Source organism: Diadema antillarum, unplaced genomic scaffold (genome assembly GCF_040938485.1).
Source record: "Diadema antillarum isolate AM-2024a unplaced genomic scaffold, OU_Dant_1.0 seq00000782_RagTag, whole genome shotgun sequence".
Taxonomy (NCBI): domain Eukaryota; kingdom Metazoa; phylum Echinodermata; class Echinoidea; order Diadematoida; family Diadematidae; genus Diadema; species Diadema antillarum.
Window position 1 is genome coordinate 1,995,959 of NW_027271670.1, and position 23,782 is coordinate 2,019,740.

Genomic DNA, 23,782 nt, shown 5'->3' on the forward strand with positions numbered 1-23,782 from the left:
TTGGGGAGTGGATAAAATTTGTGGCATTTTAATATTTCTTCCCCACTATGTCCCTAAAACTAAGCAATTTTGGCTACATCTTTTAATATTTAACTGTAATCACGCGCAATCACTTTTTTCGTCGCGCAATTCCCGCGGAGCTCGCGGTGCTGTGATTCCAACACCTAGTGCTGGTGATCGATAATTTTGATCGGTATCGCCTCGTTAATCTGACCGTCGGTGTTGGAGCTCGATTTAACGCTGTTATTCGGGGGCTAGCACTAGCACTAGCACTAGCACCGAACTTGAAATCACCCAATGGTACGTATGGTGCAATGCGGACACGGTGCGAACCAAAGAGCGCTCTTTGAATGGTGCGAACTGTCCCTGTACGACGCCACGCTGCTAGAGTAGAGAGTTTCTGGAGATTCTTATTACGATTTCACGATTATGGCGTCCATAAAGCCAAGGAAAAGAGGAGAGTCACCGGGTCTGAACGCCCTGGATGCAGAAATGAGGCGATCGTTTAGCACGAAGATGAGAAAACTGAAGCTCCAGGTAGGAACTTAACTTTGTGATTTCTGAGGCCAGTTCCATTCACAAATCGTACTGTCCATTCGTACATTTAATACATTGTGGCTCTTGTATGGCATGGGTCCATTGCCATGATTGCAACTCAACTGTACACAGTCCTCAGCAAGACACGTGTCGACGCGACGGCGTCCTCTGCTCCGGCTCTGGTCGGGCAATGTCTTAGCTGAAGTCTCAGGGCTACTCTCATTCATAGTGTGTAGTGTAGTCTACAATTTACTGGTCGTGTCCATGCCATGTCCAGCACATCGCATCGACACTATTTTGTACATTGACACCAACACCACCCTCTATCTTTGTAAGTCATCACTCAATTTGTCTCAGTAGGCCTAACAGAAACACGTTACAAGTAACGTTACAATTGTATTTAAAAAAAAAAAAAAATAATGATGATAGGTAAAACTGATGATTTATTCTCTAATGATCCCATCATAAACCTTTAAATTTACTAGGGCTTTATCCATAAATTTGTGAGTTGTTTCCATCACAAACTGCATGAAAGAGAAAGGCTTTCTCTTTCATGCAGTTTGTGATGGAAACGACTCACAAATTTATGGATAAAGCCCTGGTAATTTTATATGTTTTTGCCATATCTTCCATTTCTAATCTGGCAACCGGATGAGGGAAAGTATGACCGTTGATTCACCGGCATGCAGTTTGATGCAAGTGTTAATGTTGACCGAAAGATCGGTCTGTATCTGTCCGTCGGGGAATGTTCCGCGGAGACTGCGTCTGGCTTCACGGATCCCCTCCGTATACAGACTGAAGTCAATGATCCCAGCTCCTGTGTGGAGCAGTCGCGCACAGATCAAACGTTACGATAAACCAAATTTCAGACAGCTTTTTTACATTCAAACAAGTATGACATGACATGACACATTATGCAGCAATATTTGGGATAAATTTCTCACATTGTGCAATCGAAATACTCACATAACCTCGGTTATAATGCAGAAATTTTATCGATATCGCAACATCGCCGTTCGCGAGCAGTAAGTCGCCATTTTGAATCTGTAACAATTGCTAAGCCAATCACATGCGAGGTACGTGTTTTAGTAAAACAAACACGTAGAAACTACCTCGCATGTGATTGGCTAATAGATTCATAGTGTATGTTTCTGCAGTTTGAATGTGACGACGCGACAGGCTGTGTTTTACGTTGAAAATTCTCCTAAAATGTTGGATTATTCATTAATCTGGTGAGTGTAATGTATTCTTAAAAAAATAATTTCACCATACAAGCTTAAATTTGCCGACCTAGGGCCGTGAATTAGACGCAATCGAGAAGGGTGAGGTACATGTACCTCACCCAATTTTCCATATAGACAGTGGTTAAGAACATCCACACAGCAATGGGTACTGCAACCTTCCGTCTGTCTACGGAGGACAGCGTTAATGGCAAAATATAAAAGAGTCCTCCGGACAGACGGATCTTTCTGTCTAGTGTTAATGCACCTGCATCAGTAGACAGAAAGATCCGTCTGTCCGGAGGAGTCTTTATTTTTTTGATGTTATCGCTCTCCTCCCTAGACAGACCGAAGTTTATAGTACACATCGCTGTGTGGATGGTCTTAACCACTGGCTCTATGGAAAATTGGGTGAGGTACCTCACCCTTCTTGATCACGTCTAATTCACGGTTCTACGTAACTAGGTCGGCAAATTTAAGCTTGTATAGCAAAATCAACATTTCAAGAATGCACTACACTCACCAGATGAATGAATAATCCAACATTTTGGTAGAATTTTCAACGTAAAACACACATCAACCAGCCCGTTGCGTCGTCACGTTCAAACTGCAGAAACATATGAATCCGTTAGCCAATCACATGCGAGGTAGTTTCTACATGTTTTTTTTTATTAAAACATGTACCTCGCATGTGATTACCGGTAGCTAACAGATTCAAAATGGCGACTTACAGCTAGCGAACGGCGATGTTGAGATGTGGATAAAATTTCTGTGTTATAACCTAGTTTACTTTTGAGTATTTCGATTGCACAATGTGAGAAATTTACCCAAAATTTTGGGAAATTTGGTTTATCGTAACGTTTGATCTGTGCGCCACCACTGGCAGCGCATCCATACAGGAGCCAGCATCTTTGACTTCGGTCTGTATAAGGAGGGGATCCGTGAAGCCAGACGCAGTCTCCGCGGAACATTTCTCTGACGACCAGATACAGACCGATCTTTCGGTCAACTGCATCAGTTGACCGACAAGTATGTCTAATTCTGCAAAAAAATTTCTCATTTATAATAATGACATTTGCTAGGTCAGTTTTTCGCTTCTTAGACAGACACCATTGAAACATACACTATTGCGATGGTTTCAACTGTTCTGGTTAACGCAACTTCGACCCAGTTCCCCCCGCACAAAAATGGTTGTTATTATTTTTTTCAGCTTGGTTTTCAAACCAATCTGGAAAAAATATATACAGGATTAATCAGTAAACATTTTGACTCACCTCTTCCACCGTTTCCTCCTGTTTTCTGGTCATTTCCTCCACTTCTTTACAGCGCTCCCCAATTCATCGCCGCCTTCGTTTGAAAAATGACCGCACAAACGTCTATGGCAAGCCAAATGCTCATTCACAATATTACGAAGTTAAATTTAGCGCTCGAACAACTTACTAGTACTTTAGTCAATAAACGTAAGTGTACCGATATAGTGATTGTATGGAGCATTTGGCTCGCCATAGACGTTCGTGCGGTCATTTTTCAAACGAAGGGATAGCCTCTTACTGGTGTGACGCCTTCCCTTAGCTTTTAACTTCAGACTTATGACCATGCGTAACTTGAGAACAGCTCGATCATAATTCTCCATATTGTGCAAAATGTTGAAGACTTTAATAATATTTGCGTGATCATGTTTACTACTAGTCTTAGGGATGGATTTTCCAAAGACTTGAGTCTCTCAGAATATGTATAACAAAGGTCTAACTTCAGTCTTTCAGATACCAACTTGGTCACTGATCTCTGAACCAGTTCAAGGTTTTTTGCGTCACTCTTTGTAAAGCTCATTCCATGCCCAAGAACAATATGCTGAAATGGGTCTGGAAAAAAAAAATGCAAAGTGAAGTTTTGAAATAAAAATGGATGTCAAATTTTTCAACAAACTTGGCAAGTATCATTGGCAGTGTGATGGAACAAATAGACACCATGTCCCCAGGAGGCCCCCACTTATCCCCAAATCTCTCAAAGTTTGCTAAGCTACATATATTTATTGGTGATACATGATCTTACAAACTACCGTTGAACATGTCTTGAAAATTTGATGCTGTACATGGTTGTATTCCTGCAGAACCAGGAAATTCATGAAGAGGATGAGGACTCCGGAGTGGTATACATCTCTCATATTCCTCATGGGTTCTATGAGCCACAGATGAGGAAGTTCTTCTCGCAGTTTGGGCATATCAAGAGACTGCGTCTGAGCCGCAGTAAGAAGGTACAACCCATGTCCGTGGGTGAATGACACACACTCATTTCACCTTCATCTCATTTTCTTTTGTATTGTTATGAGAGGTAATCAATGAGCTTTTCTTTTTCTTAAAGAAGAGCTGTGTAATCATTTGTCAGAAAATGTAGGGTTAGTTGCCTGGGTTTAGATTACAGTGTACTCAAGGAGATTGCAATTGTAGATACATGTAACAATGCAGAACATCTGTAGATTATGATTCAAGATAAACAGAAGCAAATTAAATACATTGCATTGTCATTAGTGCACACAAAGTAAATTCTCAAGGAGTACTCTTTCAATAAATGTATGCGTTAAAAACACATGTGACATCTCATCTAATTGATACCTGCAAATAAAAAAACTCAGTGAAGAATTGTTCAAGGTGTGTAAAAGAATGGTTGTAATTGGTTCCTTTCCTCTTACTCTCTCAGAGTGGAAGATCCAAGGGCTACGCCTACATCGAGTTTGAATTCAGTGAGGTGGCCAAGGTGGTAGCAGAAACGATGCACAACTACCTCATGTACCAGAAACTTTTGAAATGTGAGTAGACGTGATTGTCACCTACCAAATACTACATGTACTGATGAGTAAGGCATTATTGCGGAGTACAAACTGTAGGTACAATGTAGTTGCAGAGGTTCAGTTACTGGACCAGTAAATCAATGACTTTTTAGCTTGTGTGCTGTGCCTCAGTTTCAGCGTGTTGTTCTCACATTCTTTTTGTATTATTTTTGGTATTACTTGTGTTCTTTAAAGATGAATTGCTTGATTCATTTTGTTGTTACCTTGAACAGCTACCATAAATGCCCAATATTTGCCCAAAGTCCTAACATGATTGGTAGCAGCTTTCATAAATTTCTACACTCTACAGTATGTCCCAAAAAAAAAATTACAAGGGGGCCCTATGCAATGATATCTTTTAAGATGTTGCATCAATCTAAATACAAATTCAGGGTATGAAGCTATAACTCATAGCCCACATCTTACAGAAAACCCCATTTGATTTGCTTCAGTGGTCAAAGAGAAATGAGGAATTTTGTAGAGGATGTCGGGAATCTCTTTTGTCCAAGTTCTGTCTATTGTTCACCCGCAAAATCATCGAAGTGCTAAACTTGGAAAAATCAGACTCATGACACGCTTTACTACAATCTACATTTCTCTGTGACCGCTTAACCAAATTGAATGGGGTTTTCTGCAAAATAGAGCTGAGATGTTATATTTTTAGACCCTGAAGTAGCACTTAGACAGGTGGATCATTTTGGATTTTATCAATTTGAAAAATTGATTGTAATTTTTGGGGGACATACTACAGTATATCACACGAAAATTACAATCAGATTTTCGCATTGATAACATCCAATATGATTATTTTTTTTTCAATGCTACTTCAGTTTCTTAAAATATAACATCTTAGGTCTATTTTGCAGAAATCCCGATTTGATTTGGTTAAGCGGTCACAGAGAAATGTGGATTGTAGTAAAGCATGTCATGAGTCTGATTCTTCCAAGTTTAGCACTTCGATGATTTTGTGTGTAAACAATAGACAGAACTTGGACAAAAGAGATTCCCGACATCCTCTACAAAATTCCTCATTTCTCTTTGACCACTGAAGCAAATCGAATGGGGTTTTCTGGAAGATGTGGGCAATGAGTTATAGTTTCATACCCTGAATTTGTATTTAGATTGATGCAATATTTTTAAAGATATCATTGCATAGGGCCCCGTTGTAATTTTTTTGGGACATACGGTACAGTGTAGTTTAAGTACTTCAGTTGTCACCAACTTTCAAAGATTTGAGAGCAGAACTCTGTCAGATGTTGCAAGTTACCTATCTATTCTAAGGTAAGTAATCATGTGAGGCTCAACAATTTCCTGAATTTTTAAAGTGTTGATTGTGTCTAAGCACACATGTACTCGTATATGACCAGCCAGCTCAAAACACACAAAAAGTTGCAGATTTGGATTCTCCATAATGGACCAATAAATGCCATTTTGGTTGACCAAGATAAATTCTTAAAGTAACGCTGCACACTGGCACTGGTCCGATGATCCAGGTCAAGTAAAAATAATTGTTGGACCAATAATTTTTTGAAGAATGGACCAGTAAAAAAATAAAAATAGAAAAACTTGATACCTACTGGTCTGACAGATACCTAGGTTGGACCAGTAGAAAAAAAAGTGTGTCAGTGTGCAGCCCTGTTTAAAGTTTGTCTTACACTTGTCAAAATTTTGCAGCTCAAAACAAACCCCAAATCAAGATATTAGCAGTTTTCTGGACCATATTTTTTGTGAATAGATGCTGCTTTCACATGGAAATATAATAAAATTTCATTTATACAGCGTACTTCTGCATAGCACGCCTGAGTGACACGAAACTTTAAATCCTCTTTTCTCTCTTTTCTATGAACTGTTCCTCCTAACTCTCTTTCGTATCAATCACTCTTTGAATGGATTAGAATGGTCCAATTTTAAAATTTTGAAGCTTAGAGTTTACTCTTTGTGGATTTTGAGCTTGGCAGTCAGATAAGTAGGCATTGCCACTACTTCTGTGCCTGTAAATTGTCTGGTTTGTTGCCTTATATGACATTTTGTTACTAATTTTGATAAAAGGTTTCTACGTGCCGAAGGAGAAACTTCACCCGGAGACGTTCAAAGGTTGTTTTCGCCGGTTTAAAAAGCCGCGACGACGAGAGATCGCGGCCGACAGGAACAATAGTCTCCTTGGGAGCAGCAATGAGCACATTCTGGTGAGCCAGAAGAGGAGGGTGGAGAACCTGAAGAAGAAGCAGGAGAAGCTGGCCAGACTAGGCATCGATTTCAAGATTGACGATGTGGTAAATATGTTTGTATGTGCATTCTTATATTTATTTTATATTTATGTAGCATGGCTGCTTGAGAAGCCTGAAGAAGGACAAGTTCACACAAATGTTTGAGTGAATTGAGTGAATGCAGCAATATTTTTAGAGCACAACTGTGGAAGATGGATGAAATTGGACAATCCATTCAAAAGTGATGAATTTTTAAAGATTTGTTGCACCCATTGCTCAGTGAGAAGACTACAGGGGAAACTCGGTATAACGAACACTGCTATAACGAGATATCGGTTATTACGAGGAAATTTTCCCGGTCCCAAATTTCCTTCCACACAAGTCAATGTAAAATGCTACTCTTACAGCGAGATCGGCTATAACTTTTACGAGATAAATTTTGTGACTTCCAAACTAAGAAAAACATAACCAATCAAACCTGTTATAGCGAGGTAAAGCAGAATGTCCTCGGGTAAAGCTTTACTTCGCCTGTGCTATCGCTATCACCTTCCGAGATTGTAAAGCTCGATGCGCCAAAAACTGTCTTATATACACACATTCTCTTCAGTGCACTCCAGCTAGCACCGCATGTTGTACGTGTATGTGTGTGTGTGTGCGCACACTGCTACATGCAGAAAATGTGGTGGGACGGCCATATGTATACATGACATCATCATGACGTTTAGCAGGTGTGAGGCAATCTTATGCTGTGATTGGCTTTCTACGTAGGGAATTCCCCATCTTCACACACACACGCAGTCATAATGTACATACAGAATGTGTCACATACACACACAGCATTGTGCAGACCATTCCACACACCCATACCATAACCACATACTAATCCACAGACGATCTTGGCACAATCGCAAGCTATATAATTTAGAGATTCAAACATCTACAATTAATAAGAAACACATTCTTGATATTGGATTTCATTGGCGAAAAACAGCTTCTTACCCATAAAGGTGAGTAATTCCCTCACATACATTATCAAGTTATCAGTATTGATTGAAAGATGATGGGTAGTCCCACATATGCAAATTGATATCTTTATGTTATGCTTTCTTTTATGCCTACTGATATAACGAGATATCGGCTCTAACGAGGAAAATGACTCGGTCCCGACCATCTCGTTATATCGAGTTTCCACTGTGCAACATTTGTGATGTCAGGTAGGGAAAATGACTTAGAGAAGATATAAAGAGAGTGTGAGAAAGTTTCATTTGTAATGACAAGTACAAATTTTCTCTACATGATATGAAGGAGTGAACCCACTCTGAACGTACGAGGAACATAATGATTTGTCCTATGTGGCAGAATTTTACAGTCCACAAACAGAAAAGTTCTAAAGAAAAACAAAAAATTAGAAATTAGTGAGCACAAATCAGACAAACATGTTTTTTTGCCAGTGAAGTCAGTGTTCAGGTTACAAAAAGAACTATGACAGGAGTAGAGTGTTTCAATTAAATTGTATTTGCTCTCTTTTATCTGTCTACTTTGCTCAAGTCTTCACTGTTACTCAGTAACAGTTCAGTAGCTCTTCAGTTACTGCTAGTCTATGCAATCTGAAAATCTGCATGTGGTGTATCTTCAGTAGCCAGGCAACCATTGTTTCCTCGGGTTGAAGCATATCCTCTCGCAGCAAAGGGAATCTTGTGCAATGTAACCCAAAACGTGCATCAGTTCAGGATTGTAATTGCCATCTCCTAAGGCGCACCTGGTAAACTAGGGACTGCGAGCGACGGAGAGCGACACTCAGCGACGGAGACTTATTGCGAGAACAATGAAGTGCGTCGCAGTATGTTTTTACTCCGTCGCTAAGCGTCGGTCAAAGCAGTACGCGCCATCATTTTGATGATACCGCGACGCTTGCCGACGCTTGCTGACACTTGCCGACACCCTCAGAAGAAGCTGTTGATTATTTCTATGTTGCGTGACCTCCGCTCACGCAAGTGTTCGATTTAATAGTGCCGACGTTTCGGGACATGGCGCTTGAGATGTAGCGAGATTTCTGAATGGTCACGGCCAGTGCTCAAATTGAATAGCGAGCGACGTGTCCAGACGCACCTCTCCTGATTACAAATGATGCTCGTGATAGCCCGACGATGAGCGACGTGTCCCGACGCTTTCCTTTGTCTCAACATTGGTTATGAGTTGATTTGCGTTTCGTTTGGCTATAAGATGGTGAAAAGAAAACGTAATTATGGGGTGTGATCTCACTGAACGGGGAACACTTTGAAAGTAGCGATCGAAGAGGGTTTATGAAAACACATGTAGGTCTACACTCATACGCGAATGTATGCCTTAATTAGGCAGCTCCATACATGTAAAATTTTGCATGCATGAGGTGAGATCTTTTTTATCTGTCAAGTGACTCAAGAACTGAATACAGTGTATTACGAAGTCGTCCTGTTTCTCCCGTAGGAAAAAGTCAGATGTTTGCCTTTACTTTTGGAAATGAACAGCGGCAACAATCGGCTCCGCAAGATGCTAAAATTAATGTCAGATGTTTCATCTTAATTTTGGAAATGAATAATGATAATATTCGTATGATACTAAAATAAACGTCGGATGTTTGTTTATATTTATATAAATGAATAACGGTAAGATTCAGCTCCATACGGTGCTAAAATTGATGTCAGATATTTGATTTTGCGATCGGAAATGCATAAGGATAACATTTGGCTCCGGAAGATGCTGAAATAAATGTCGAATGTTTGCCTTGACTTTCGGAAATGATTAACAATAATATTCAACTCCGTACGATGATAAGATAAACGCCGCATGTTTGCTTTTACTTTCGAAAGTAAATAGCAACATTCGGCTCCAGAAGATGCTAAAGTAACTATCACATGATTGCTTTTACGTTCGGAAGCGAATAGCAGTAATATTCTGCTCCATACGATGCTAAAATAATTGTCGGATGTCTGCTTTTCAAATTTCGAAATGAATAACAGTAACATTGATTCATTAAAATTGATGTTTGATGTTTGCTTTGACGTTCGGAAATGAATAACAATTATATTCAACTCCGTACGATGATAAAATAACTGTCTGATGTTTGCTTTTATGTTTGAAAGTAAATAGCAATAACATTCAGCTCCGGAAGATGCTATAAATGCCGGATGTTTACTTTAACGTTCGAAAGTAAATTAGCGATAACATTCAGCTCTGGGAGATGCTAAAGTAAATGTTGAATGATCCCTTTTGCGTTTGGAAATGAATACCAATAATATTCAACTCCGTGTGATGGTGAAATAAATGCCGGATGTTTGCTTTAATGTTCGAAAGTATATCAATAACATTCAGCTCCGGAAGATGCTAAAATAAATGTCGAATGATCCCTTTGACGTTCGGAAATGAATAACAATAATATTCAATTCCGTACTATGATTAAATGAATGTCGAATGTTTGCTTTTACTTTCGAAAGTAAATAGCAATGACATTCGGCTCCGGAAGATGCTGAAATAAATGTCATATGATTGCTTTTACGTTCGGAAGTGAATAGAAGTAACATTCTGCTCCATACGATGCTAAAATAGATGTTGGATATTTGCTTTTACATTTCGAAATGAATAACAGTAACATTCAGCTGCGTTTGATGGGAAAGTAAATGTCTGATATCTGCCTTGACGTTAAAAATGAACAACAGTAGGCCCTACTATTCGGCTCCGTACGATGCTAAAATAATATTGTCAGATGATTCATTTCACTCTCGGAAGTGGACAGCAGCAAATAACATTCGGCTCCGTATGATAATGAAATGAATGTCGGATGTTTGCTTTTAAATTTGGAAATGAATACCGGTAATATTCTTCTCCGTACGATGCTAAAATAATATGAGATTGTTGCTTTTACATTTGGAAATGATTAACGGTATCAATCGGCTCAGTTAGATGCTAAAATAGATAGCGGATGTTTGCTTTCACGTTCGGAAATGAATAAGGATAACATTCAGCTCCCTAAAGATGCTAAAATGAATGTCGGTAGTTTGCTTTTACATTTGAAAATGATTAACGGTAATATTCGGCTCCGTAAGGTGCTAAAATACTAGTAAATGTTGCATGATTGCTTTTACAATCGGAAATGAATAACGGTAACTTTCGGCTCTTTATAGTGCTAAAAGGTTAATGTCGGATGTTTTAAAATGTCTGCAAATGCTCCCACTTTCTCATTTCAAACGTAAGTTTTGACCACCTATAAATAGGCATCAACTTTTAACTAACTAACAGTGTGTGGAATTATTCCGAAGGTGCCTTAGTCTGAAAACTCTTAATCCGGCACGAAAATGTATTTATTTATTTATTCATGTATCTATTTATTTATTTATTTATTCATTCATTCATTTATCTTTTGAGTTTAACAACGTTGAGAATATCGACCCCCGTTTCGTTTTCGAGTCGACGATTCTTCAAAAAACGAAACTTTTTTCCCCCCTTCGTCAATTGGGATTTACGAGCCTTTGGAATGACTGTAACTATGTTTATTTTTTTTTTTCAGTCGATTAGTTGATGGGGGGGGGGGGGGTAATTCAGAAAATAAATATAGAAGGGAGTGAAAATCTTGAGGCAAGAAATACAAGTAAGTAAAATTCTCAGTTTGATATCGTTTATTTTTTTTTTTGCGTGATGATTGTATTCTGGAAAGAATAATGTACTTATTCCGTTGGTTCGTTCTTCCGAATCTATAGCCTTCGGAATAACGAACTTTAAGTAACGAACTGTAACTTTATGTTTTGTTTTGTTTGTTTGTTTTTCAGTCGAGCAGTGGAGGGGGAAGGGTAATTCAGAAAAGAAATATATAGACGGCATCAGGGAAAATTTTAAGGCAAGAAATCAGTTTCTCAGTTTGACATTGTTAATTTCTTTGCGTGGTGGTTGTTATTCCAAAAAGAGTCAGGTACTGATGATGATACTAGGTGTACTTATATTCCGATGGTTCGTTCTTCCGTATCCGAAAAACGCAAATTCCATGTTTGTTACTATAGTAATCTGAAAATGTACTAGGGTTTGTTAATCCGAACATTAATTTTGTGACATTCCGAAGGTTCGTTAATCTGAAAATGGGAAATACGGTTCGTTAATCTGAAAACGAATAACGTGGTCAAAAATTTGTTTTGTTTTCGGATTAACAGCATTTAGAAAACCAAACCTTCCTTCGTTTTTGAATTGACGAATCTTCAAAACAGCAACACAATTTTTTGTTGCTTTTATTTTTTTTTTCGAATAACGAGACTTCGGAAATTGCAAACTTTCAAAGTATAACGAACAGTTACGATTTTTTGTTAATAATTAAAGCGAGCAATGGAGGATAATTCAGAAAAGAACTATAGACGGGAGGAATAATCTTTGATTGATGATGATGTTGGTCATGTTTCTGAATGTTTATAGACAGAGGCTGAGTGATCCGAGTGATGGTGATGATAAGTTATTACTAATGCGAGTGTAAAAGACAGCTTGCTGAACATACTTCTTTCCCTTCCGGCCCATGAATGATGAAAAAAAAAAAAATACATACACCTCACAACAAAAAGAACCACGTGCTAGCAACCTTCGTAAAGTTAAATCTAGACGTTCATTACCAGCAAAGGGAAAAAACACAACAGTAACTGAAGCAAAGAGATTGTGTATGCGGTGAGTCTCTGGCATTACGAGAAACTTGACACCCCACCCTTCTCCCCTCCTTGTGGAAAATTTCCACAAAACCAGGTGCCAGACCCAAGGTGCCAGACGAAAGAATGCGCGCACTGGAATAAACCGCGTGTACATAGCCTGGAAATATCGATCGAAGAACTAGCTCACGAGTTGTCATCGCAAAGATCATGATTCTGATTATAGCCTTTCTTTTGACCGTTAGTAGAAATATCGAACAGTTTATTATTGTGTGCTTAATTGAGTATTTTAAGTGTTTACTGAACTACAAATTGTATAGGAAGGCATTTATTACTCACAGAAATATACGAAAGGCCTCGTATGCCCAGACAAATTCACTTGGATGCAGCCACTATACCCGGTTAGACAGCAAAATCCTGACAATTTCACACTCAAAACTACGTATTACTTTGGAAAGTTTGAAGGAACTTCACCAACGAACTGTGAAGTTATTTGGCTATCAACATTCGTTCGTTTTTGTTTTTTGTTTTGTTTTTGTTTTTTCCTCGATTAAAAGACGTGATTTCTTCGTATATGGAACGTAAACTTTTTAGCGAACATCGTTGTGGCAGACTTTGTGATATCAGTCAGTGGGAAAAGAAACTGGAATAGTTAAGATGTTTAGAATCCAATAAATAACATGAAAAAGCCTGAAAAATAACACATGACTATGTTTTATAGTAAACAATAACTAAATATACCCAACCAATTTTTGCATTGAAAGAAAGATATTATTCAGAGGGGTGAAGGTTCAGATGCGAGTTTCTTCACTTTGTCTCCCTCTACAAATTAAATTTGTTAAGATCGCAACTGCTGATCTGTAAATCAACAAACATGTACATCGCTTACAGTAGCTCAGTACACGTAGTATTCGAGAATTTTTATAATCGTGCTGCTGGTACACAAGCTGGACGATACTATTACTATGTCGTTATGTTTGTTTAGTCAATTTTTTTTTTTTGCGGACTAGCCAAAATTGAATCAGGGTAGTGATATGACAACTTACTATGCTATAACAGTTCAAGTTTTTGCGTTTGTACACGGCATTCACTGGTGATTGCTTGTTTGCTTGCTTGGTACATTTCTGTCATGCGGCTGGCAGTTCGTGACTTATAATCTCCACCTCTCTTTTACGGTCAGCAACGAGTTGATAAACAAATTCATACGGTTCATCAACAAGATGGTGCACATAGCGTGATACAACGTGTACAATGCGTATTCAGCGCATTGGCGTGGTGGCCTAGAAAATTAATGAACAAGCACTAATCTTTTGGGTTTTTTTTCACGCATCGCACTGTGTCTTGCCAAGGAAGGTGTCTCAATGACCCTACACCACAGACTTTCAAGTGCATTGTACAGAGTAACTTTGATCAAAGACAATGGTATTAAGGCTTGCCGATTTCAAAACAGAATGTCCATGCCATGCCTCGTGCGAACAAAAGACGGATTAGGAGGCAACTCATTGCACTATAACTACCCAGCCCTGTCGCTGCATAGAAAAGTCGGGCTTACTAGCAATTCCCTCAGAAGAAGGTGACGGGGCACTCTCCACAGAACTCTAAAGAAGTTCTGTGGCACTCTCCCGTTTCGGGACAATTTTCGCAACAATTTAAGATAATTTGTGACTGAAAAAAAAAATCAATTTTGGGAATGAACTGGATGATGACACATTTGCTCCTGCGATAATTGTTCTTGCATGTATTTTGTGCATGTGAAAAAGCGTTCGAACTTTGTTTCCAGTGTACCGTGGAAACTCGATAAAGGCATAGGAGATCCTGATATAACAAAATAATACCCCATATAACAAACTAATTTCTCCGGTCCCAACGAATTCATTTTCTGTTTTGTATTGTTTATTGTCTACTGACAAAGATTACAAAGAACAAAATATGTCTGTCTCAAAGATCTCGTCAAAGCGAGTTGCCACGTGTTGACTTTTATAACTTTCGCGTGGTGTTCGGTGCTGCAAACTTCGGCGAGTGCCTACTCATTGTTTTATTTCCGCTGTTTCTCATACCTCGTTTGGTACGATTTCTTTCGTTTAATGTCACTCTATTCGTTCCCTTTGTTTCGAAGTACCGGTATGTAAAAATTCTTTCAGGTGTCTCGTTGACTGCACATGCATTTTCGTAACGGCGATTTCTCCAATTTGCTGTAGTGATAGTATTTCGAAGGAAGTTCGATCCCAGCCTCTTCGGTGTGCTGTGTGGTATTTTGTAGTGTTTGTGTTGTTGTCTGAGAGGTTGTTGGTATACTTTGTGATTAGTTTGCTTATCTCGAGTGATGATGGTGGTCGTGTTCCTTAATTTTGATACGAAAAGGGCCAAATGATCTGAGTGATGGCAATGATAATAACTGATGCTGGTGTAAAAGACAGCTTGTTGAGCTACGTGTCCCCCGTCTGATTTCATTTCTCCCTCTTTCACTCTTTCACTCTTCTTCTCTTCCCATGAATGATGGGAAAAATACATACTCTCTAAAAAAAAAAATCGAGTGAAAATTTTCACTCTAAAAAGAGTGAATACAAAAAAGAGTGAATTTCGAGTGAAATTGGAGTGAATTTTGAGTGAAAATGCTCATTTTCACTCATTTTGGAGTGACGTCAGGGATCACTCCAAAATCTTCGATTGATCCCTGACGTCACTCCAAAATTCACTCCAATTTCACTCGAAATTCACTCTTTTTTGTATTCACTCTTTTTAGAGTGAAAATTTTCACTCGATTTTTTTTTAGAGAGTACACCTCACCTTCGTTAAGTTAAAACTAAATGTTCATTACCAGCAAAGGGGAAAAAAATAAGGGGAAAAATACGAACGGATTGTATGCGGTCGACACGCCCCCCCCCCCCCCCCCCCCCCCCCCCGGCCCCCGTTATAGGAAATTTCCAAAGAAGCATGCACCAGACCCCAGGTGCTGGCCAGACGAAAGAATGCGCGCACTGAAATTCTGGTAGTAAACAACGTGTAAATACAGTAGCCTGGAAGTTAAATCGATGGAACAGTGCAATAGCGGTTAGTTTCGATTCAGAAGTATAGGGATATAACGAGACCAAATTGGTTAAAAATTCATTTATTATGACTAAGCTACTCATTTGGAAATGCTATCATAGCTGGATAAGCATATCTCTGCCCGATAAGCAAAACGACACTAAAAAGGTTTTGCCACCTCAGGTGGTACCAATATCTGGCCTGGCCCATGGACTAGAAGAACTAGCTCGTGATCTCATGATTCTACGCTACACACCCCTCATTTTTTTATCCTTCAAACATAACTTTGTAATTCCAGTATGTGTGCATATCTTTGTAAGTTTGTTGATTACCATTGATCGTTATACTTTGTAATGTATATATGGTTATGATTGAATTTGAGATTTACTTTGTGCTATGTTTTGTGGAATGAAAGAAAAAAATGAAAATGAAAATGAGAATGAAATAAATCAAATCAAATCAATTCAAAATTCAGAAGGTTCGCTATTCTGAAGGTTCGTTATTCCGAAGGTTCGTTGATCCGAAACACGCAAATTCCCTATACATAGAGGTTCATTAATCCGAACATTTGTGGCGTTATTCCGGAGATTCGTTAATCCGAAAATGAAATTCGGGAATAACGAACCTTCGGAATAACGAGCTATAACCTACTTAGTAGCACGTAAGGGACTATCACAATTTGCTGAAGGTCTCAAAGAACGCATTTAAGAGAAGAAAACTAATCACGTTTTACTTCCAAATCCGTAGTATTTAGAGTAACTTTACACTTCATTAAGACATTGTAAGATAATGATTAATCTTCTCTTCTTTGTTTGCCAGTACAGTAGCGCTTTCTATTCATTAAAAAAACAGCAGTCGCCATTCAGAGAGGGACGCCTCGGGACGCATGATGACGCACATTCTGCAGAAAGCAAAATAAAATGTGATGAATTGTATGCTGTGGCGACGGACATCCAGTCGCTGGTAATCCAGAATGCGTCCGGCATGCAGGCATTCTCTACTTCATTCCCGGTCCACGCATTCTGCCTGCTCTGAGAATGCCCTATTGTTACTCCCCTCAGCCTTGTGAATAGAGGCATTTCGTCGTATTCCGAGAATGGGGATTATAAAATCCTCTATTCAAGGCGTCCGGAATGCGTCCGAGAATGCAGACGCGTTACTGAAACCATTCATTCACGAAGAATGATAGCGGCCTCGTGCACCTCTACGATCGTCTTTGACCTTCAAAAGAACGACACGCCGCCCTGTTGCGTTGTGAGAAAGAAAAGTCGCGCCATATTATACACGTTGTATTTCAGTTTCAGTGTGAAAAAAATGAGTAAAAGTGTCTCTGGAAACGGATTTCTAACACCGAGATTTTGTTTTTGTTCAATTTTTCTGTATGTTGGTTAGTTTGTTTTTTACGACATACTCGTCGCCTAAAGTTGCGTTTCGTACCGCAGTTCGATACATTCGTATTTTTTCTTGCCAGAATGAGACGCCAACCCTGCTGCTAGGAGGTACCTATACCAGGTATACCGTCAGGTCTCGACACTAGCGGTGGCCCGGGGCCATCAAAAAACGCACGTCGGGCACCAAAATTTCATATACAGAAGATTTTGGTGGACCGATCGGGCCACCAAGAAAAGTCGGATGTTTGCCTTTATACTTTTGGAAATGAACAGCGCTAACAATCGACTCCGTAAGATGCTAAAATAAATGTCGGATATTTGTTTTTATTTTCGAGAAATGAATAACGGTAATATTCGACTCTGTATGATACTAAAATTAATGTCGGGTGTTTGCTTATACTTTTGGAAATGAATACAGTAAGAGTTGGCTTCCTAAGGTGCTAAAATTTATGTCAGATATTTGATTTTGCGTTCGGAAATGAATAAAGATAACATTCGGCTCTGGTAGATGCTGAAATAAATGTCGCATGTTTGCTTTGACGTTCGGAAATGAATAATAATAATAAAATAAAGAATCAACTCCGTATACGATGAAAGTTAAATGCCGGATGTTTGATTTCACGTTCGAAAGTAAATAGCAATAACAGTCAGCTCCGGAAGATGCTAAAATGAATGTCGAATGATCCCTTTCACGTTCGGAAATGAATAACAATAATATTCAACTCCGTACGACGATGAAATAAAATAATGTCTGATGTTTGCTTTTATGTTCGAATCTGTAGCAATAACATTTACCGCCGAAAGATGCTAAAATAGATGTCGGATATTTGTTTTTAATTTTGGGAAATTAATAACGGTAATTTGACTTTGTATGATACTAAAATAAATGTCGGATGTTTTCTTATACTTTTGGAAATGAATAACGGTAAGATTCAGCTCCGTACGGTGCTAGAATTAATGTCGAGTATTTGATTTTGCGTTGGGAAATGAATAAGGATATCATTCGGCTGTGTAAGATGCTAAAATAAATATCGCACGTTTGCTTTGACGTTGGGAAATTAATAATAATGATATTCAACTCCGTACGATGGTAAAATAAATGCCGGATGTTTGCTTTCATGTTCGAAAGTAAATAGCAGTAACATTCTGTCCCGGAAGATGCTAAAATAAATGTCGAATGTTTCCTTTAACTTTCGGCAATTAAGGACGATATATATTCAACTCCGTACGATGATAAAATAAATGTCACATGTTTGCTTTTACGTTCGAAAGTAAATAGCAATAACATGCAGCTCCGGAACATGCTAGAATACATGTCGAATAATTTTCCTATCTGTAATTTGTCCGTTTGCTTCATGGTTGTTAGGGTAGCTCGTTAGCCACGCTGGTCAGTAATTTCATACACAGCCCTGTCGCTTTAAAAACGCTTTGTAATACATTATAGGTCCTGCCGTATAGATCAGTAACTTGTAATCATTCGTAGTGACGTAGAATGCGTTTGTATTGTAGCAACAGCACTGATTTTCATATTATTATTCATATCAGTTCAATTCTATTTGATCCAAATCCGGTTAGTTTCACATGATCGGCATTCGATGACAATTTATGGAACTGTGCAAAAGTATAGGAGACAACATGCTTAGCAGACGATTCCTCCTTTTGATTCCCCTCTCCCTGTCTCATTCCCTCTCAGCTCACTTTGATCTTTCCTCTCCCCAGCCCACCCGACAAAGAAGGAAGTTCGGTACAATACAAAAACAAAACAAAACTAAAACTAAAACAAACAAACAAAGGAACATGTGCTAGCTGAATAAATGGGATACCTATGCCCCAGCCAGGCCAAGCTTGTGGAAATTTCCATGAAAGCAGAGTGGATCAATCAATAAGTTACAGTAGTGTTGCCTGCCAGCAAAGGAATGCGCGTATGCATTCCTTCACACCCCACCCGTGTTGTAAACCACGTGTAGATATCAATTAGACAGTCTGGCCTGGGAGTGGGAGTGAGCCAGGGACATGTCTCTAGCACTAGTCTTGAGTAAAAGCCCCTTTTGAGTTCCTGTAAACGTCATATGATACTGTTTTGTCTTTCTTTTCGCCTAAAAAAAGCATATAGCGAACAGACCTCACCTCCCTGATATCACAAATGTTCACGTAGCCATGCAAAAGGATTGATTTATCCCTTCTAGGCGAAAACTGAATTAAATGTCCTTTGATAGAAAATTAAAAAATCTAGCATGCCTGGATAAAGACTACCTTGGTACCTTCGCAATGTATCCAGGCCAGCTAGAGCCACATGTTCGATCGTTGAGAGCTAGCGAAGGAAGCAAAACGGTGAGCTAGTAGCGGCATGTACGTATACAAAATGCACGTCATTGGTGAAAGCGTGGGGCTGGTCGAATGCATTCTAGAAGACAAAGGCTGTGAACCCTGGCAAATATTAATCCTGTTGGTAGTGTTACCGTTAGGTTTTAACAGACAATAGAGAGATTAGACAAAGTCACCCTCATTGTTGATGCATTCTCGGTTTCATTCCGGAATGCCCGGCTTATTTCTAGGCCCTGTTAAGCTGAGCATTCCCAGGCTCGCCGACGGCCGGAATGGGTATAGAATGCGCGCATTCTCGAGTGCATGCCACTGAGATAAAAGGTATTAATCCCGAACGCATTCTGGAATACCAACGAGTGGATGTTGGGACCAGGGCTCGCTGGCCCTTTGAGAGATTTGACTTGCAACTGCAAATAAGTAATACAGTTTTGCCTGAAACTTTGCGTTGAATTAGAAACAAACGCAAATTGGCATTGGATTAGTCAAGGTTGCGTTCGATATTTTCCCTATGAATCGAGCGTCCGCTTAGCAATGAACTTGCTTGCAATAAAATGCAAATTTGCGTACGGCTCGCTCTCGGGCGGGAACTTGCATTTATTAATGCTTTAGGACTACCTCTCACAACTACCGTTGTACAGGTACTGAAATTTCCCAAGCTCAGTGCTTAGATGATGTGCACTATACCACACGCTATAACACATAATACTTTATGCGTATCGGGGATTTTCGGATCGATATCGGGAGTTGTAGCGAACGAGTAGCGGCAAACGGTAAATTCGCGATTTTTGTGAGCATCGGGCAGCAATTCTACCTTCATACTTAATGCCGAATTTGGTTCGAAACTGCACTACTGAGGAGCTGAATCATGTCAGAATTCATTTCTGTAACCTAGAAAATCAGTAAGTGTAATTTTCAGGTCAAAACAGTGCGTAGTCCAAACCCTCCTATTGCCGATGGCTTCTCCGCTTTGTCTGCTAGTAATATGTAGCACTTTCTATTCCATTTGATTAGTGAAGGTTGCGTTCGATATCATGCCTACGGAATCACGCTTCCTTTTAGCAATGAACTTCCTTGCGTTTAAATGAAAATTTACGTAGGGTGCGGGGACTTGCATTTGATGTTTTAGCTCTCACAAGTCACAGCTGTGCTTCATAAAATTTCATCTCAAGCCCAGGGTGCAGATTGTGTGCCCAAGTATACTCGGACGCTGCACTACGTACACGCACGCGTATCGGGGATTCGGATCAGGAGTAGCGAGCGAGTAGAGCGCGAATTAAACGGTAAACTCGCGATTTTTTTAAGCATCAAGCAATAGTATATTTATGGCATTTCTTCCTTAATACTAATTGCCGAATTTGGTTCGCAGTTGCATTGCTGAGGAGTTGATTCATGTCACAATTTATTTCTGTAACCTAAAATACATTTGCACATGTATCAGTAAGTGTAATTTCCATGTCAAAACAGTGCGTGGCCCCAAATCCTGGATTGCCGATGGCTTCTCCGCTTAGCACTAGTAGTAGCACTTTAGCTTTCTATTCATTACGAAACAATAGTCGCCATTCAACGAGGGACGCCTCGAGACGCATCGGGACGCATCGGGAGGGTAGAGGGAAGGAGCTTATTTTGCGGACGCAGCGAGACGGCCACCAGGTAAGCTCCTTTTCGTACATGCAACGGTCCATTTGTGACGGCTCGTGTTTTACAAGTATACTTGGGAGTTAGCCGACGCTTTGCGACGCTCGGCGGCGCCCGCCGACACGCAGTCTAAACTAGCGATGGTACGCCGTCGCTAACCGTCGCTAGGTGTCCTTTGACGTCGGAAATTGAAAGAAATTTGCAGAAGCGTCGCACCGCGTCGCTCGCCGTCCCTACTTTACCAGGTGCGCCTAAAGTGATTTGGTACTCTGTGCTCCTGTAAAAGTGGATAGTTTCGTGTGAGTAATTTTTTGTGCCTGGCTGAGTAAGACATATTTTGTGTGTTTTTAATTCTGCGGAATCAGGACATTAATTACTGGAACAAATGGCATGCAAGAATATTTGCATACTTTTTTTTTTCATGCTAGCTTCTGGTTGCTCGAAATGCGCAAAACTTCTCACACTGCACAAATGTCAACTTTTACAGTAAGTACAAGACGACCACTTGGTGACACCTACTCTGAGAATCTAATGTGCTATCTCTTGCTATGTCGTTGTCTCAGGACAAAGAATGGGAGAGACTGAAAGAAGCCAAGCCAAAGGAACCTACGCCCAAGCAAGGAGTCAAGAAACTGACCAAAGCCAAGGGACGCACCACAACAGCTTCTGGCAAGAAGCAGAGCAGAAAACGTGGGGCAAAAAAGCCATCACAGAAGAAGTTAACGAAAGGTGACGCCGCTAGCAAGAAAGGAGGAAAACCTACGAGAGCAGCAGAAGTGGGGTCACAAGGTCAAAGGGCAGGGGCAGCCAAGGGGAAGACAGCAGACGGTGAAGATGGAGTTGTGGAGAATACATCGAGCAGGAGGGTGACTGAGAAAAGATCTAAGAGTGCCAAAGGAACACCAAAGGCTGCCAAAGTGACGCCAAAGGCTGCCAAGGTAACACCAGAGGCCACCAATGCAACACCAGAGGCCATCAAAGCAACACCGAAGGCAACCAAAGCCAAGGGGAAATCAACTACAGCTGAAAGCGCTGTCACGCCAAAAGTGTCAGGCAGCAAGCTGGGCAAAAAGGTTTCAAAAAGTGCCAAAATGCCATCAAAGGCAGCAAAGAAAAGGACCAAGAGATTGTCAGTTTGATTTCAAAGTGGAGAGAAAACATTGTATGGACAGCAAGTCATCAAGCTTTCCAGTGTTTGCCTTTGCCTGTCATCTGAAGCCAAGGAAATTGCTGTCACATTTCATAATAGCAATATGTCCTGGAAAGAGCTGTTGAATGATTTTTTTTAAACAGGAAATTGAATACCTGATGGACTATCAGGTGTAATTAAGTGAAGTACACTGTGCATGTATATCTTCTGGGCCCTATTTCATGAAACATGTTCAGATAGCAAATTTTGATGGAATGGCAACTTCTCGTAGCAGCAACTACAGCTGTAATCATGAAGCCGGATTCTTGTTGTAACCATGACAGTTGCCGTTGCAGCAAGAGTTACTATCATATCAACTCTTTGTAAAATGGGGCCAAGGTCACATCATGACATTGTGTGCTTCAGGGGGAATGGGTGTGCACATACACGCTAGGGAAATCCTCCCAAGCAATGGAAATTTAATTGCTCCTACAATAGAAATCACAGTAGCATAATTTTAGCTTTCAACAACTAATATTGGTTTACACAAATATTGAGGAAATCAGATTTTTTTCTTTATAATTTTTATTTTTATTTTGTTTTATTTGTGTGTGTGTGTGTGTGTGTGTGTGTGTGTGTGCATTTCCAGAGCCACCCTGTCCAGCTGCTATATAGCATAGTACATTACTTCATGCAATGCTGCCAAACTATTTGTTCGCATTGTGACATTCACTATTTCCTTGAAACGTTTGTGAATGAAAGGAGCCTTGATAATATGTAAATCATGTGTGAACATGTTCAGAACTAGTCCTTGTACGCTTAGCTAGGATCTGTAGAAAATTTGTGTTAAGATGACTGAAAAAGAAAAGGTCGTAACTGTCAGTAATGGGTCAGGAAGTCACACATTTTCCTGATTTGGCTTACTTGGACATTAATGCAGAAATATGACTTCATACAGCTCACTACACATGTAGGAACTTTGTCACAAATTGGAACATTTTAGAATTTGTGATTCAACCAAACTTCCAATGTGGCAACAGACAAAGTATGACCTGTCATGGAATCGTTTCCAAAGTTTGCCATGCAGACACAATAATCTGTACTGAAATGTCCTCATTGATAAAGGATCAGACTGGTTCTAATTTGCTCCAAGCGGGGTAAAAAAGTTCATCAGTATAATCAATGTTAAGTATTGTTAAATAACAAAATGTTAACAATAGTTATAATACTGTAGGATTGTTTCCAGACTAAACCGTTAATAGATATGGTTTAGTGAGAAGTATCTCCATATATTCTGGGCTTTATTGCAAAATTTTTATATGGTAGGATGTTTTGTAATACAACTGACCTAAACATATCATGCATCAAATGTGATAACTCAAATATTTTTTAAATCACTGCTCCCAATGGTAAACAGTACCTTTGAAATTTTGCAGTGTAGTTGACCTTGCCTCACTTCCCAGTTTATCAGCAATAATTATAGCTGGACCCATTGGTCTATGTGTGCTGAAAACCCAACCTACCAGATGTACTGTGTGGACACCAAATTTGAGTGGTGCATAGAAGCATTATTAGTGGCATTGACTCTTATTTTTTTTAACAAATTTTTATTCAGTTCATTTTGTTTTGTTTTTCTTTTCTTTCTTTCTTTTTTTTTGCTCATTTTCCTGCTTAGAAATGTTCTGCAGGACATGGAGTAGTGTACTGTATAATATCATTCTTCTTTTATGCTGTAAAATGTATTCCATATCTAAGCACTCATGTTAACCGTTTCCTCCCTTTTTTTTTTAATGTGAACTTTTGTTTGTGGATTTGCAACCTGAAAGTTTC

The 23,782-nt window shown here is 39.5% G+C and overlaps 1 protein-coding gene across 1 annotated transcript; it reads left to right on the top strand.

Moving 5' to 3' along the window:
* The first annotated feature begins 366 nt into the window (after window positions 1-366).
* Window positions 367-22,501, top strand: LOC139739086 (uncharacterized). The gene is made up of 5 exons (XM_071649702.1): window positions 367-537; window positions 3,868-4,011; window positions 4,455-4,563; window positions 6,634-6,857; window positions 21,387-22,501. Exons 1-5 carry the CDS (start codon window positions 430-432, stop codon window positions 21,960-21,962), a joined length of 1,161 nt encoding a protein of 386 aa, XP_071505803.1. The 5' UTR covers window positions 367-429; the 3' UTR covers window positions 21,963-22,501.
* Window positions 22,502-23,782: the final 1,281 nt, after the last annotated feature.